This window comes from Kwoniella europaea, chromosome 1, assembly GCF_036810445.1.
Source record: "Kwoniella europaea PYCC6329 chromosome 1, complete sequence".
NCBI lineage: Eukaryota > Fungi > Basidiomycota > Tremellomycetes > Tremellales > Cryptococcaceae > Kwoniella > Kwoniella europaea.
The window spans coordinates 11,063,577-11,078,543 of record NC_089487.1 but is presented as its reverse complement, the minus strand read 5'-3'; the positions used below and the strand labels follow the sequence as shown (position 1 = coordinate 11,078,543).

The 14,967-nt window shown below is 45.7% G+C and overlaps 7 protein-coding genes across 7 annotated transcripts; 1 reads left to right on the top strand and 6 right to left on the bottom strand.

The window, feature by feature from the left end:
• Positions 1-81: 81 nt before the first annotated feature.
• Positions 82-1,693, bottom strand: V865_004206 (ATPase GET3; the record flags this gene model as incomplete). The annotated part of the gene is made up of 8 exons (XM_066227991.1): positions 82-114; positions 188-481; positions 621-876; positions 982-1,075; positions 1,150-1,288; positions 1,388-1,455; positions 1,520-1,537; positions 1,609-1,693. The coding sequence occupies 8 exons, from the start codon at positions 1,691-1,693 to the stop codon at positions 82-84; spliced, it is 987 nt and encodes a 328-aa protein (XP_066084088.1).
• A 355-nt stretch (positions 1,694-2,048) lies between these two features.
• V865_004205 (uncharacterized protein) lies at positions 2,049-2,970 on the bottom strand (the record flags this gene model as incomplete). Its single annotated transcript, XM_066227990.1, has 5 exons — positions 2,049-2,250; positions 2,321-2,431; positions 2,498-2,505; positions 2,586-2,710; positions 2,772-2,970. The coding sequence occupies 5 exons, from the start codon at positions 2,968-2,970 to the stop codon at positions 2,049-2,051; spliced, it is 645 nt and encodes a 214-aa protein (XP_066084087.1).
• Positions 2,971-3,329: 359 nt separating this feature from the next.
• V865_004204 (uncharacterized protein) lies at positions 3,330-3,989 on the bottom strand (the record flags this gene model as incomplete). The annotated part of the gene is made up of 1 exon (XM_066227989.1): positions 3,330-3,989. One exon carries the CDS (start codon positions 3,987-3,989, stop codon positions 3,330-3,332), a length of 660 nt encoding a protein of 219 aa, XP_066084086.1.
• Positions 3,990-4,615: 626 nt separating this feature from the next.
• Positions 4,616-6,019, top strand: V865_004203 (uncharacterized protein; the record flags this gene model as incomplete). The annotated part of the gene is made up of 3 exons (XM_066227988.1): positions 4,616-4,712; positions 4,778-5,248; positions 5,322-6,019. The coding sequence occupies 3 exons, from the start codon at positions 4,616-4,618 to the stop codon at positions 6,017-6,019; spliced, it is 1,266 nt and encodes a 421-aa protein (XP_066084085.1).
• Positions 6,020-6,474: 455 nt separating this feature from the next.
• Positions 6,475-8,354, bottom strand: V865_004202 (uncharacterized protein; the record flags this gene model as incomplete). The annotated part of the gene is made up of 5 exons (XM_066227987.1): positions 6,475-6,702; positions 6,773-7,672; positions 7,732-7,896; positions 7,959-8,280; positions 8,344-8,354. 5 exons carry the CDS (start codon positions 8,352-8,354, stop codon positions 6,475-6,477), a joined length of 1,626 nt encoding a protein of 541 aa, XP_066084084.1.
• A 1,170-nt stretch (positions 8,355-9,524) lies between these two features.
• On the bottom strand, positions 9,525-12,037 carry V865_004201 (uncharacterized protein; the record flags this gene model as incomplete). The annotated part of the gene is made up of 4 exons (XM_066227986.1): positions 9,525-9,846; positions 9,904-10,184; positions 10,252-10,348; positions 10,422-12,037. The coding sequence occupies 4 exons, from the start codon at positions 12,035-12,037 to the stop codon at positions 9,525-9,527; spliced, it is 2,316 nt and encodes a 771-aa protein (XP_066084083.1).
• Positions 12,038-13,025: 988 nt separating this feature from the next.
• V865_004200 (uncharacterized protein) lies at positions 13,026-14,611 on the bottom strand (the record flags this gene model as incomplete). Its single annotated transcript, XM_066227985.1, has 3 exons — positions 13,026-13,364; positions 13,423-14,314; positions 14,385-14,611. The coding sequence occupies 3 exons, from the start codon at positions 14,609-14,611 to the stop codon at positions 13,026-13,028; spliced, it is 1,458 nt and encodes a 485-aa protein (XP_066084082.1).
• Positions 14,612-14,967: the final 356 nt, after the last annotated feature.

The window sequence follows — 14,967 nt, the reverse complement described above, 5'->3', positions numbered from 1 at the left end:
ATAGATGACAGTGCATACCCTCTACAACCCCAGGATTTACCCCCTCAAATACTTGATCCCACTTGGATACATCTAGCCACTCTATTGAGGAGGTACGTAAGGAGTAATGAGCATCTACAGTGATAAACATATATAGGGGTCAGCATTCAGTCTCCCTACCACTATGTTGAGATATTTTTGGACATACCTTACTGAATTCCTTGATCTTGTCTGTTCCTCTGACTTCCTCAGTCAACAGCGGTAATTTCACAATGTTGAAATCCTCTCCGTATAGCTCGTAAGCTTCGTTGAGATACTTCTGTTGCATCTTATGACGGACCGTACATTGCTGGCAGTTGTCGGTAGGTTTAGGGAAGAGCAATTGATTGACAACAATATTGTGACTGTCGATCTCGTACGAGGTAAGTTCCTGGATGAGTCGCTCGGTCTCGTATAGCGAGAGGAATTCGGAGATACAGACACAGACGAAAGTGGTCTTATCCTATATAGAGAGCAAGAAATATCAATAAACGCGCTGAGGGTGGAAGTTAAGCCATTTGCAAGGAAAATGGGGGGAACAGATGGGGAAAGGTCGTGTCCAAGGTATATGAGAGTGTTGGTCAGATGGAGCCGACACTCACTGGGTCCTTGAATTGAGAGTTTACCTCAGAGATGACCTCCCTCATACCCTCCAACTTAGCAAACATATCTTCTTGTGGTCCTCCACCTCCGAACATGGATTGCATTTGATTGAGCATCGGGCCAAACCGACCACTGAGTGTGCTCAATTTACCCAAGGCTTTCTCGAGGACGGAGGGGAAAGAAAGGAATCTGAGTGTGTGACCTGTTGGAGCGGTGTCAAAGACGATTACTGAGAATTCCATCGATTTGACGTGTCTAGGAGAAAGTCAACCTTCGTATTTCAGCTATCTCACTCGAAGATGTCGTGCAAAAGACAGAAGTAGGTAGAGTAGTTGGGATATTGGAGATTCACCAACTCACTTCATGATCTCAGCGAAACCCATAGCTTCATCTACACCTGGGATAGCAAAAGCAAGATCCTGCATCATTCCACCCATTCCACCGCTTTGATCGGCTGGATTACAGAGAACATTGATGTCAGCTCTTGCCGTCAATGATCAGTCTCGTAGTGGAAGAGATGGTACATACAGTTCTCTATCATCTCTTGCAAGCTCCCATTAGGATCGATCTCCATCGCGAACAGGTTATCAAACCCATTCACCTTGGTTGCGTCTTTGCTGAATTTTTGGGAGAAAGCGTCGGACAAGTTGTGAGCTGGATCGGTGGACTATGTCATTCATGTAGAGCAGTCAGCATTCATTGATCATCTTATAAACGTGAAACACGTCCTCAATGAGATGACAGACAGCGGAAAAGAGTAGCTCACGATAAGAAGCACGGAGTCTCGACAGGCTGCTAGCTGGACAGCGAGTGAACACGAGGTGGTCGTTTTACCTGTCGCATGTCATTCGATTAATTATGGGCATCTCCTTGATTATGTTGACAGAAATGTCCTTACCAACACCACCTTTACCACCTATGAAATCACATTGAGCGAAGTCAGATCAGCCTTGTTCGTTCAACTTGCTCTCGAGTCGCTCAACTCACCACAGAAGATCCATTTCAAGCTCTTCTGATCTAAGATATTCTGGAGTGTTGGGGGCAGGAGATCGCCTTCTACTACTGTTGCCATGATGCCCAGATGTGTTGTTGAGTCACTCGTCGTTCAGTATGACGAGAGGATGAAAAGAGTGAGACATATGTATGGTCGACGAGGAAAGTGCTGGCAACAAACAGCAAAGCAAACATCACCTCCACATAGTCAACCTACATATAGCTCCACTTTCTTTGCGTCCATACACCCGCACACCCCTCGACCCTTGACTATTCTCGCTTGTATCATATGCATAGTGACAGCAACCATGACAGAGCAGATGGTTCAGATAGGTATGCATGCGGATTGAGAAACTGTGTTCGCGCTATCACAACAGGGTTGTTCCATTCATTCCTGCTATGAAGCACCACTCAAAACGTGTTGACCACACAGATTATTCCACTAGACGTGTTTTTCTAGGGGTATTCCTCCTTCTTGGGCCCTCACTGTCCCCATCCTTGGGCACTACCTGCTCTATGACGAGCTCAGAATCCGTTTTAGGCAAAGGAATCGGTCTTTGACCCGTTTTACTGAGTGGTGATGCGGTAGCCAGCGATCTTGCGGATGGTCTACCAACACCAAGTAGCCAACATACTCTGTAGGCATGAGATACAAGCATAAGTGTACATGAAGCTCATTGAGAAGGTGTGGTACTGGCTGGCTTACCTCGTCACGAATAGCGAGAGAGTGATCCAGACGGTGCAGTGGATGATATGGGTCCATTCGGATGGGGATTTGAGATGAGACATAGGTAGTGGGATGAGGGTGACGAACACGCTGAGCAGATAGCAAGCTACTGATCAGCAATCGCTAGGTACTTGAAGCACTGATATCAGCACTCACTGTAGTAGCTGTACAACATAATGGAAGAATGGGTTTAGGGAAGTCAGTTTATTCTTCCCATAATTATACGATCAACAACTACACTTACATCGGCAATAGCAAGTGGTACTAACAGCCCTTTCATCATCCTTTCCAGCAGAGCAGGCTTGTCATCCAGGTGCTTCTTGAATAGGTAGACGAGAGAAAGTGAGATCATCGCCAGGAGAATGAAGCCTATCGGCTCCCATTTTAGCAATCATGGCATATACTGTCCTAACGGAAGATGATCACTCACATGATCCGAGCTGGGATATAACCATTTGTCCTCTAGAGCTACCACCAATCCCTACTGTGAGCCTCTCAATCCCATCCGGTAGCTGATTCCGTCCGAAGTCCTCGGGGTTGATGATAGCTGATAGTCCGCCCGCTATCGTCAAAAGGGGCTCAACGAGCCAGAAGAAGTAGTAGTATCTCGGTGGTAGTACTGATCGCATGTTATAAGACTGATTGTAGCTGAAATGAGCTGACTATGTGGTATTTGATATCGTGGAAGACAGTTGCAAATGCAGAGCATAGTGGTGCAGAGATACATAGGTTTGTTGTTGATGGTTGTTGGGATTTCAGGCACACCAACATGACGTTCGCAAACAAAGTGGCAACTCATGGAATCAATGCTCTTCCTGCTTATGGGAAGAGTCCGCTTTCAGCAAGCACCTCTTGAATGAACAACAGGATGAATTGCACGGATCAGACCATTGGCTCAGTAGTATTCCGTCAGTCTATAGAATTTGCATCTCGACTACCAAAATTTCCAGAACTATGAAGGTTTCGCTTCAGGATGCTTCTCCACAACTCAACTAGCACTTCTCGCCCAATCCTTAACCCTTATCAGTTGATATCCCAATACGAACACTATTGCTTTTGCACATCTCCTACCACCTCTTACTCTCAAAGCTTCATTCTCCTTCCTCTTGGCCGTTCTGGCCTTTTGTCTCTTTTCGGCTTCTTCCACCATACGTTTTTTGTCATCCTGAAGTTCAGGTCGATAGGTACAGTCTTCGCCTTCAAACGGCTTGTAGGAAGTCATGTTATCGATCCGATATGTGCTCGAGCCGACCGTATGAAAGTGATGTCCGTTGCTGTTCGGTTTGAAGCGGGTTGGCCAGGTGAAAGTCCTTGGCTGCCATGTATCAGTGGATGTGGATTCTTTCACTGGATCGGTGGGATCGTCAGATGTCAAGGTCCATCGATTTACAGTACAGGTACGGACTGGCGAGGATGCGTTGAGTAGAATCGAATCACCTGCGGAAGGGAGAGGGTCTTGTCGAGTATGATTGAGAGATGTCGATATGGCTTTTTTGTGTCGTTTTATAGGTGTGAAAATATTGACTTGCACTGACGGAGCGAAGTGGATCGCTGTAGGTCGAATAGTATCCTCTGGGATGAGTCGAGGAGACCTCGGAGTCACTGGTGTCGCCCTTGAAAGAGACTTGACAGCACTCCTCGAAGACATAAGGTTTATCGGTATAAGGTGACGAAATTATGATGGTTGAAGGAAGATGAAGGAGGGGAAACAGACACGTCTGATATCCAAGAATTCTTTATGTGTTGTGATCCTTGCTACTGTTATCGAGACTATGACAAAGTAGACAGCTATGTAACCTCCGGAAGTGATTTATGAAATTAAAGTTGAAGAGTAGCGTACGCACTACCTCTGTCAGCATCGTACTCTAGAATTAACTGACAGCCAGCCAGTATCGTCTCAATTTGAAAAGAAGGTTCATTCATCGACCGGAAAGTGCCGAGTAAAGCTGGTTAACTATGACAAGGCTCAGGAAGTGTTAAGAGATGAACGGCGTCAAGGGAGTATGTCATCCTTCTTGAACTTTGATTTTGATAATTCGCTGCCGAGCACGCATGAACTATATTCTGGGTAATGTCTGGTGTCCCATCGCCTCTGGGTATGGAGAAAACCATATAAGTCAGCTTTGAAATGCATCTTCTCCCATTCCTTCTTTCTCTTCTTCTTATCTTCACATCTACTTCTGTAACGAAAGGATCGCAGTCTGTACTACCAGCTACTCAATTACCATACACATAAACTTATACTACCCGGTGACACCCACATACTTCACAAACATGTCAACCGTATCTTGTCCAGCATCCATATCGTTGTCTTTGGCAAGTCTTGACACCCCACAAGACCATCCAGATAACTTCGAGTTCACACCCATCAGTGCGTTCACCAATCTCCTCTTGCCATACCCAACCAGTGGTAGACTGACAGATTTTCGTCACTAGTGATGTCACCCTTGGCAACCTCGTCAAGTCCCTCTCCCTCCCTTATCTACGGTCCAATGCACCACAGCCCTTTCGATGCAGGCTTCTATATCGACAAAGAAGCTGTTGAAGCTAGAGAATCTCAATTGGTCACGGGTTACAACCGCAAGCGATATCCTAATTCGAATAGAGATCTTGCTCTTACCTTGGGCTACAAATTATGTACCGGTCAAACCAACACAGATGGAAGTGGCGATTCCGACAACCCATTCAAGATCAAAGTCGAACCTGTGATGAATATCAATTGGGATCGATCCATTCGGGATATTCCATTTGGCGATCAGGGAAGAACACAAGGTCCCTGTAGAGTTCAAGAAGTACAGGAGCTGATGGACGAAGAGGAAGTATATGAATGTAAGGGAAAGGTCATGATGAGGAGAACCGAAAGGACCAAAGGGCAGAAACGAGATGATACGAAGGTTGCTGAATCAAGTGAGTTGAACACCATAAAGTATGTGAAAACAACGTTGTTGAATCAATAGCTGACGATCTGCTATGTGAACAGAGAATCTGGGTAGAGTCAACCGAAAAACACATAAACATACAAATCGAAAATCAAGAAATGGAAGTTCCGATCCCAAAAACAAGAAGGTTCGACTTGCCACTTATCCAGCCGATTACCCTTTCCACATCCACCAACTCGAAAACGAAAAATATGATCCCCCCGAGCCGTTTTTCGAGCCATCATATACCGATTGTGGGCCCAATCCCGTTAATAAACGATCTTCATCGAAATCTTCGAGAACCTCCACCGATTCCGATAAGACTCTCGTGGAAATTGACAACCAGCCGAGAACCTTACAAGGTATCGTACTCTACAAGATCCAAAATGTCAATATCCAGTCTGTACCTGCCTACCATTATGCTCGGACCACTCTCAAAAAGGTGATCCCGTTGTCAAGTTCAAGTTCAAGTAGTAACTTGATCACCAACCAGGATCTAGATAGAGAATACCAGCAGCGAAAGGTCGATAGGGCCAAAACGAGAAGACAAGAAAGAGAGAAGATCAGGGAAAACTTTGGTGGCTTGGCTTTTGATGCGATGGATATGTATGTGAAGAATTACGGTGAAGAAGTGGGTATGGAGAGATTTGCCAGGTGGTTACTTTTTGAGAAGGAGTTTTACGAGATTCAATATACCCTTGAAATGGCGATTAAGGAAAGACGAAGAAGGTCGACTTGGTACCGAAGGATGCACTGGTAAGGAGTCATGTAGGAATGATGTATCATGAAAACTTATGATATGTGCAATGTGAAAATACATGCATTTTGTTGATGGAAGGCAATCAATCATTCGAGCGTCATGCGGCTGACATCTCGCGTTCTGCCACACATGATTGTGTACAACTATGCTCAACTCTTCCTCAGATCGGAAATTTCCACTCCAAAGCCTGTGGACTGACTGTCGGGAACACGTTTGAGCAGTGAACGTATTAACAATAATCATGCATATAGATTGTACATAAGCCAAATATACAAGGAAAGCCGAAGAGAAACAGTGCATATGGACATATCATATCAAGCTATTAACCTATCTATATTCTCCCTGTCATTATATATATATATACTATATGTATCAGAGATATATTCTACCTCTTTGACCCTGACTGGAACCCAACCGAAAGCATCGACGTTGACCTAAACGAGCTATGGCTTCGCTTATACCTTGCTGTCGTGATGTTCGACATGAGAAGAGACACCTTTCTCCTCATCATCGAATGCTTTCTCGATGGCACCTGCTCGTCGAGCGATCTCGGCTTCTCGTTCTTCCTTAGTGACTGATCCGAAGATGATGTCCATAGCTTCGAGGGAAGTACCAGAAGTCTCAGGTAAGAAGAAGAAGGTGAGGATGAATGAGATGATGTTGATAGCAGCGAAGAAGAAGAACTGAAAGTCGAACAAAGTCAGCTTAATGTGCTCAACGGCAAGTTTGACAGTGAGGGTTTGAAGGACTTACGATTCCACCGTTAGGCATCTTGATAACCATAAGGGGGGTTGCTTTGGTAACACCGAAGTTCCAAGCCCACTGAGTGGCAGCAGCAGTCATCAACCCGTAATGTCTGGTTCTGTTGCTGAAGATTTCGGAACAGATGACCCAAGGGAGAGGTCCGACGGAGAAACAGTAGGGAATGACGAAGAGGTAGATACAGACGGCCATACCGATTGAAGCGGGAGGTACAGTAGTGGCGGCAGCATCAGGGATGTGGGTATTGAAGATGGCACCGACAATCCAGAGGAAAAGACTCATAAGGGCGATACCAGTAAGGAGGGGCTTCTTTCTACCGAATCTATCGACACCGAATAAGATGAAAATACCAGTAGCGACGATCTTGACGATTCCGTATACACCTGAAGCGAGAAGACCAGTCTTGGCACCCTTAAGACCGATAGATTGGAAGATGGTAGGAGCATAGTAAGAAATAGAGTTTTGTCCAGACCATTGTTGCAATGTAAAGACGGTGAAAGCGATGATGAATCGGATGGGGTTGCCCTTGGCCCCGATCTCTCTCCATGAGGCACCTTTGGTAGCAGCTTCCTCTTCTCTGATGGCAGCGACGATTTCAGCGAATTCGAATTGGACGGCGGGGTCGGAAGCAGGGAGCTTTCGGATCCAGGCGAGGTTCTTGAGTGCTAATTCATCCTTGTGCTTGGTGGCAAGCCATCGAGGGGACTCTTTCAAAAGTGGAAGAAGCATAACCATGAAACCGACAGGTACAAATTGGAAACCGATAGGGATTCGCCACTGGATAGCGCCTCGACTGGGGTTCATGAATGTGACACCATAGTTGATCCAGTATGAGAAGGCAACACCGATGACGACGATGACCTGGAACATACCAGTGATTCGACCTCGAATCTAGACATAGGATTTTAGCACGAGCGCACTCTCCGATTATAAGCTTGTTGAGGACTCACCTCTTTAGGAGCGATCTCAGAAGCGTAAGTTGGGCAAACCATAGACATCAAACCAACGCCGAAACCGGAGGTGAATCTACCGCCGTACACGAGGCCGAGAGATGATGAGGCGACAGTCTGTAAGATGGCCCCAAGAATGAAAATCCAACAACCGACCATCAAAGACTAAAAATCCGAAATTTTGTCAGCCCGATTATCTCCAAAGCTTTTTTTGGAGCTTCACGTACCCATTTTCTGCCCAGATAATCCTCCAATGGCGCTCCAAAGATGGCTCCGAAGAACGCACCGCCCTGAAGAATAGCGACGATGTTACCTTGCAGAGAAGCGACGTATGTTTTGGTACCGGAAATATGGAAGTCTTTGGCGAAGGATGGAAGGGCGATCACACCTCCACCGAGACCGGTATCGTAACCGAATAAGAAGATACCCATGAACCCTACAGCAGCAAGCAGGTAGGCTCTGGAGTGGGCATGCCATGGTCTGTGAGTGTCGGGAGCGAAAGAAGCCTCTTGAGCTTCATGTCGTCGCTCTTCAGCGCGTTCGGAGGATCTACAATGAGAAAATCAGAAACCGCCACACTGGTTATAGAGATCCGCGGTTATCGCCACTTACCCAAAAGCCATTATTGAATTCCTCTCTTATCGTGTGTCTTGAATATTTGAATTGATGCAAGAGAAACTAAAGGGAATACAGCAGTTCGAACTAGTACTTTGGTATAAAGAGGCGAAATAAAAAAAGTCGGCTGCGATCCCAGCTATATATGTGTTTTCCCCAAAGGACAGGACAGGTCATGAAAAATGTTTTCTGCATTGATCATCAGTCTCGAGGAATCAATCAAAACACTCAAGTCTCTCCACCCCCACGGGCCGCCGGACCGCCCATCGTGACTTAACGATACGAGAAGAGGATTTGATGACAAACGGTATCGTTGCGTGGGGTAGGGCGTCAAAGCTGAAGATCATGACTCTGTTCGGCAGAAACGGGTATCCTTCGCATGTCTGAAGGGGGAAGGGTCAAAAGTAAAAAGTGAAAAGAGCCGAAAGAGCCTGGTAAATCAGACGAAGGGGATATGGTAAGTTGTGTTGAATCAACGTAACATGTTCAGGATTAAGCTTCTCAGAAAAGCCACATTCGTGCACCACATGATACCAAGACACCAAAAATAGTACAACCAGGCACATAACCATGAGCGGTCCGGCCAACTTACCTTATTCCCCCACATCTCCTCGCTTGAAATTGTTGATGACAGGATCTTGGATTGAGTCTCGATCGTAATCGACCGGCAGCTGAGGTTACCGGTCTGACTACTGAGGCTGTTCATTCCATCGAACAGATGAAGAATTGGCTGAAAGAAAAGCTTTACCTCCACTCTGGTTGTAATCCGGGCCGCTCAGACAGGTATAATTAGATTAAAACACGACACAGATAGCGAAATGGGTGAGATGATGCGCGACACGTCGAGAGTCCATTGGGTTATTCGGCATGATGGCATGCTGGCTCCACATGAAAGCGTGTTAGAGCAAATGTCCTTCTTCGGAGATAGTTAGTCACCTGACATGTATCAGTACGACGCCCGTTGAATGGACACGACGCCAAACCCGTTGAATCGCTTAGTCAGTCAGTGTCAAATCCGACTCGATCGTAGAAGCGCAAGAAGCGTCAACAGTCCGCGGCCGCTGAGATTCTTTCAGGGGATAAAAAGTTAAACGTCTTCTATGAACGGCCCGAATGTTGCCACACAGTGGAGGTAAACTCCGTCATACAATCAATGCATTTGATTATCTAAAAGATACCTAGTATGCCTTGGCGCCATCCAGTTGGAACTCCAAGTCACCCTTCCCTCGTGCCAACATGAGTTGTCCTGCAGCCAACTTTTCCCTTTCTCTCGACTCCTGTATCTGTAGAGCGTCCTCTAATTTAGCACTGACTTCCGATGGTTCTTTGACCCGACTCAAAATCTCTTTGAGTTCCTTCGGCGATGACAAAGCCTGATTGACTTCGTTCTCCAAAGAGAAATCGGATATATCCTTCTCGCCTTCTAAAAAGGTGAAATCCGAGTCTCTTCTCGTAGGCTCATATGTCACACCTCGCCTAGCAGCCTTCTTCTGTCGAATTCTGTCATACATCTTCATCAATGCATTGCTTTTATGATCAGTAGATTTAACAACTCACCGTTCTAGTTCAGCTACTCTTTGTTCCTGCCATTCTTTCATCTCCTTCTCCAGCTTCTCCAACTCGGCTTTTTGCGAATCTGCCAACTCAAGCTCCACCGCATCTGATTTAGTAGGATGTGCACAACCTGCTAGACGAAGGACGTCGGGTGCTTCCATGTGATCCGAAGTGGTTGTCATTCGATGTGCGAATTCGCAATTCCATCCAGGAGTAAGAATGAACTCTCCACCTAGTTGAGTGAGAGTACCAGGATTGGCAAGCGGCATACGGAAGAACGCGTTCTAAAGTAAGCACCATCAGTCAGCCTGGCTGCGATTAGGGAGACAGGAAGAGGTGATGCAGACTTACACCTAATCCATGGACCAGTTGTCCAGGGACCGTACGTTGATGATATGCTGCTCTACCTTTGAATAGGGGCCCAAAGTCATTTGTCATCTTCGTCATCCTAATCGACACATCGTTCATCAGCAAAGATTCAAGACACGTTTGCTGACATATGCCAAAAGTGAATAACTAACCCCATCAACTGATACAATCTCCTAGGTCCATCCACATAAATAGGGAACGGACAATTGAACAATTTCTTATAAGATTTTATAATCTTCCAACTTCCATTGGAAATTACCACTACTCTTATACCAGCTTTCTCCAACGCGATCGGATCAAGGAGTGAAAGAGAAGCGAACGTATAATCTTGGCATTGTCCACACCAGAAATGCCTAATGAAGAAAACGACCGTTTTGTATACTTTATTCTCAACTTGATTTTGACTTGAGGGTCCAGAATAAGTTGCTGATTTCTCCATTCCAGCTGAAGCAGCAGACTCTTTCTCCTTCCCTTTACCTTTGCTCTGAGATTTGTCATTCTGATGATCGTCAATTAAAGTTGATGATGTATCTTCTCGAAATCCAGGAAAGAAATCACCAAAACATTTTAGATCTCCATTTTCATCCCTCAAGAAACACGTTCCAGCTTCCCATAAATCCTTCTTGGACGGTATACGATCTACACTAAATTCTTCTTCTACCTTGTTGGTATCTTTCTTACTGGAGGAAGAGGGGGCGGAAGATTTCTTGACCTTCTCGGAACTATCCCATCTATTCAGTATCTTAGACCTGAACTTCGACCCACTGCCTGTACCGGAACCGGAACCTGATGAACCATTCTTGCTCATGGGTACAGAGGTGTGTAACGGGATGGAAGGGGTTTGACGCAAGATGCTAAATAGGTCCACGCTTTTTGATGTGTTCGTATCGACCGATGGTCTGGTGATGCGAGGAGGGTTTGATTTGGGAGAAAGAGTTGTCGAAGGAGGGACGTGAAGCTGTTTATCTTCAGGGCCAGTTGGGGTGGGAGGTAAAGGTCTATCGAGAGAAAGGGAGATCATACGAGGGTGTAGAGCATCTTCCTTATCTATCCTTGATAATTGTCCTTTACGATTTTCCGTAGCAGTCGCAGGTCTATCTTCTTCTAAGGATTGCCTACCACCAAATGTCCCAGCAGTATCAGGTCTAGCATTCTTCTTTTTCCTAATTACCATACTCTCCTCATCTTCCTTCGGTGAATTGACTGTTCGTCTAGGTGGTGGGGGAGTTCTTCCCATTGACCTCTGAGGAGTCAGCACAGGATTGCGATTGATGCTTGGTGTTGCACTGTTACCGGTCGAAAAGCTCTTCAAGCTACTTGATGTGCTATCATGTTTATTATGTTTGGTGGCAAACGGATGATCCATCGGTAACGGTAATGGTAACGGTGTCGCTGTACTCTCAGCATTGAGCAATAGGGATGGTACAGGTTTCCTCCTTAATGAATGTGATCGCTTGTGAAGTATTTCTGATCTTGGTGTATGCGTTTGTTCCGGCAATTCATCCTTTGGTTGAGGACTAGGACTAGAACTACCATTCTCAGAATCAGGTTCTGCCGCTAGAGTAGGTGCAGATGATCTTCTCCTTTCAGCTTGAGGTGGAAAATCCTTGACTGGTAATATCCTATTATCCTCTACCTTCTCCTCTGCTACAGTCTGCGAAAGTTTGCTATTGGGTTGAGTGAACAATGATCGGAAGGATGATGACGCAGAGGTATTGGATGAATTGCGATGGGGGTTATTGGGTCTGGAAGGTATGATAGGTGCCATCATTTCGTTCTCCTACACCTGATATGTCTGAGAGTCGTTCAAGGTTAATGATGATAGCGGCGAAAGTTTTGTACAGTATGGGAAAGCTGAATTTTACAGATTTTGCAATGGTGTGTAAGGATGGACCAATGGCGACACCAACCTCCGCACAGTTTTATGTGTCCCATTGTAGTCTGGTTGTGCTTCTAACGTTATTTACGATTACGAGTACTTTCTCGGTGATCCACAGGAAGAAGAGTTCCAATATGATTATGATATCAAAGTAGCAAAAACTAGGTGGTTCGGTGCCTTTACACCAGCTTACCGAAATCTTTCTTCCCGTGACTGGTGCAATCCCTGCATGAGTAAAGGAAAAATTCCAAAGTTGCAGTTTTGTGAGCTCGGCGAACGACCATGAAAAGGTACGTAACTTCAAAATAGCAGTGGCGTCGATCATCATCTTGCAGATCATGCGCACAGACTGCAGGCTGGACCTCACCGTATGTACCAAATTTTTATGCAAGGGCGTCTCATATTTGAGCAGAGATTCGTGCGACTACCGGATGTCTGTCCTGGTCCCCCGATTCATGTATCCTGTACCTTTGTCCTAAAATATCGGGGTTTGAGATTTCGCTCGATCAGCCCTGCGGATCCATTTTTAGATCAGGTCTCATCGAGTAACTGGTCTCGGATTAATTTGCCCAAAACCCCATACTGTGTTGAAATCCCTTACATGTCTGGTTACGCAGTCGAATGCCCAGATCAATGTAAGCATATGGTGACGTGTTCATGCGATGCTATCACGTTCCAAGAATCGTTGATGCTGCTGATTTAAAGCTGATGGTGAAAATGAAGAAAAAGTTATAGAACGCCTTGGCGATCTGACAGTACCAAGATGCCAGATGACGGATAATGTTAAGACCACAGAAGCGTGAGCCTGCATCAATATACGAACATTCATATACGTATCATCTTCCAAAAGTGCTATTCAGCAAGCAACGGGTTATTGTCACTGCTTCTCCTTTTGCTTGCCTTTCACCCTCATCTCCTTCTTTTTCATCTTCGCTTCGACCCTCTTCCTCCTCACTTCCTCCAACCTCTTAGCTTTCCTAGCGGCATTATCAACCGGCATCTTCGTTTTGATTCCCTTGATATGCAGATCCGCATAATGGACCCCGGCAATTGGAGGTTTCACTTTCGTGGTCGATTTGGCACCTTCAGTCGATAGTGTTAAGTCGTGAACTTTCAACAACGATGTAGGTATAGGTAGAGTTATTGAATGTCTGGGTGAGTGTAGTACACTTTTAGGCAAGAGGTTCTGAAGTGGTGATATAGATGGATGTGAACTCTGTAGATACATCTGTCAATCAATCGATCTGGGGCAGTGTAAACCTGCTTTGACTTACTCTTACACCCAGACACGCGACTCTTCTCAAACCTACCAACTCCGCCATCTCCTTCTCTACCGCACCAAGAGGAACGACTCTCACTTCCTCTTTTACCCCACTGACAATTTCTTCAGCTTGTCCAGCTTTCAAGCGGGTCTTACATATCTTAGCTAATTGATTGTGCTGATATACCAAAGTATTATACGTCGCGCAATATTGTGGAATTGGCGAAACTAGGGAAGGTGGATTGATGGATAATAACGGAACGATTATCAATTCCAATGGTGATATATCTTGATTCAGAGCTTTAGCTTGGTCACTGTCCTTGGCGACTTCAACTTCGGGTTCGGGAGAGAGTGAAGGTGATCTAGGTGCAGTAGGTAATAAATGACTTTTGTTTGGACCTTTCTCATTTCCAGCCAAAGTCGTAGGTACACCGTTTAATATATCTCCCATGATCATTATACGGATTCTCAAATCCGATATTTGCCGTTCCAGAGATTTGAGCACTTCATTTATCCCTAAGACCATGTGCGATAGTATTTCTGGCTTGACACGTTTAGATACTCCTCCTTCTGCTTCTATAGTTTCATCCAGTCGCAATTTCTTCTGTGCTGGTTCGTCTTTAGGAGGTTCGATAGAGACCCTTTTGGTCCCTACTCCACTACTCGCTGTGTCTTCCGCACTCGAAGTGATCCTGATTCCTTCCATCGTTTCAACGTCCTTTCCATCATCATCTGATTTCTCTTGACCCCCTTTGCCATTCGCATTCCGCGTTATCTTCCTATGTTTTCGTTTCTCTCTTTGATGACATCTCGCTCTGGATACGTGGTAGTCGGCAACTTCAGGAGGTACGACTTCCTTCAATGCATGCAGAGTAGCATTTTGCAGATGTCGAGGGATATTTGGCCTATACACATGATGCCGAATATCAGCTCTATCATCATCGGTATCGGCTATGTATGGTATACTGTACATACCAAGCTACAGTCAACGGACTTGCCAGAACAGCTTTGACCACATCTTTGCTCAACCCTGCTCTATCCACACCATCTTGTCCGTTCGCAGCCTTCATCTTGTCTTTCTTCGACTGAGCTCGGATGGTTTGAGCGCCATTAGCAGCTACGACGTTCACTGCTTTGACCACGCGTGGGGAATGTGACGGCCCAGCGGAAGGAGCAAGCTTCGTCCGGGGGAGAGTCGTCATCTTGCTGGTCCGCCGTCCAGTATCAAGCAGTTCGACCTATCGTGCTGAATCGATATGACTATCGTTATGTATAGCTGAGCTCACAGACACCTAGCTACATGGGTCAACGCTCAGCATTTCGTCAAAACATTTGACACGTGGTACACGCTTGAGGGCTCGTGGTTCTGGGCATGGTGCCACATCGGCGTTCTCCCTTTTTACTTCAAAGAAACTCCGTACCTCATGGTAAAAATCACCAAATTGTTCATGGTCGATACGACCAGCTGCATGCAGCAAGTCTAAATATCGAATCGAATAATCCTCCTCTTCATCGTTCTAGCCAACCACCTAAAAAAAGCCCTTTTGCTCACCGGATA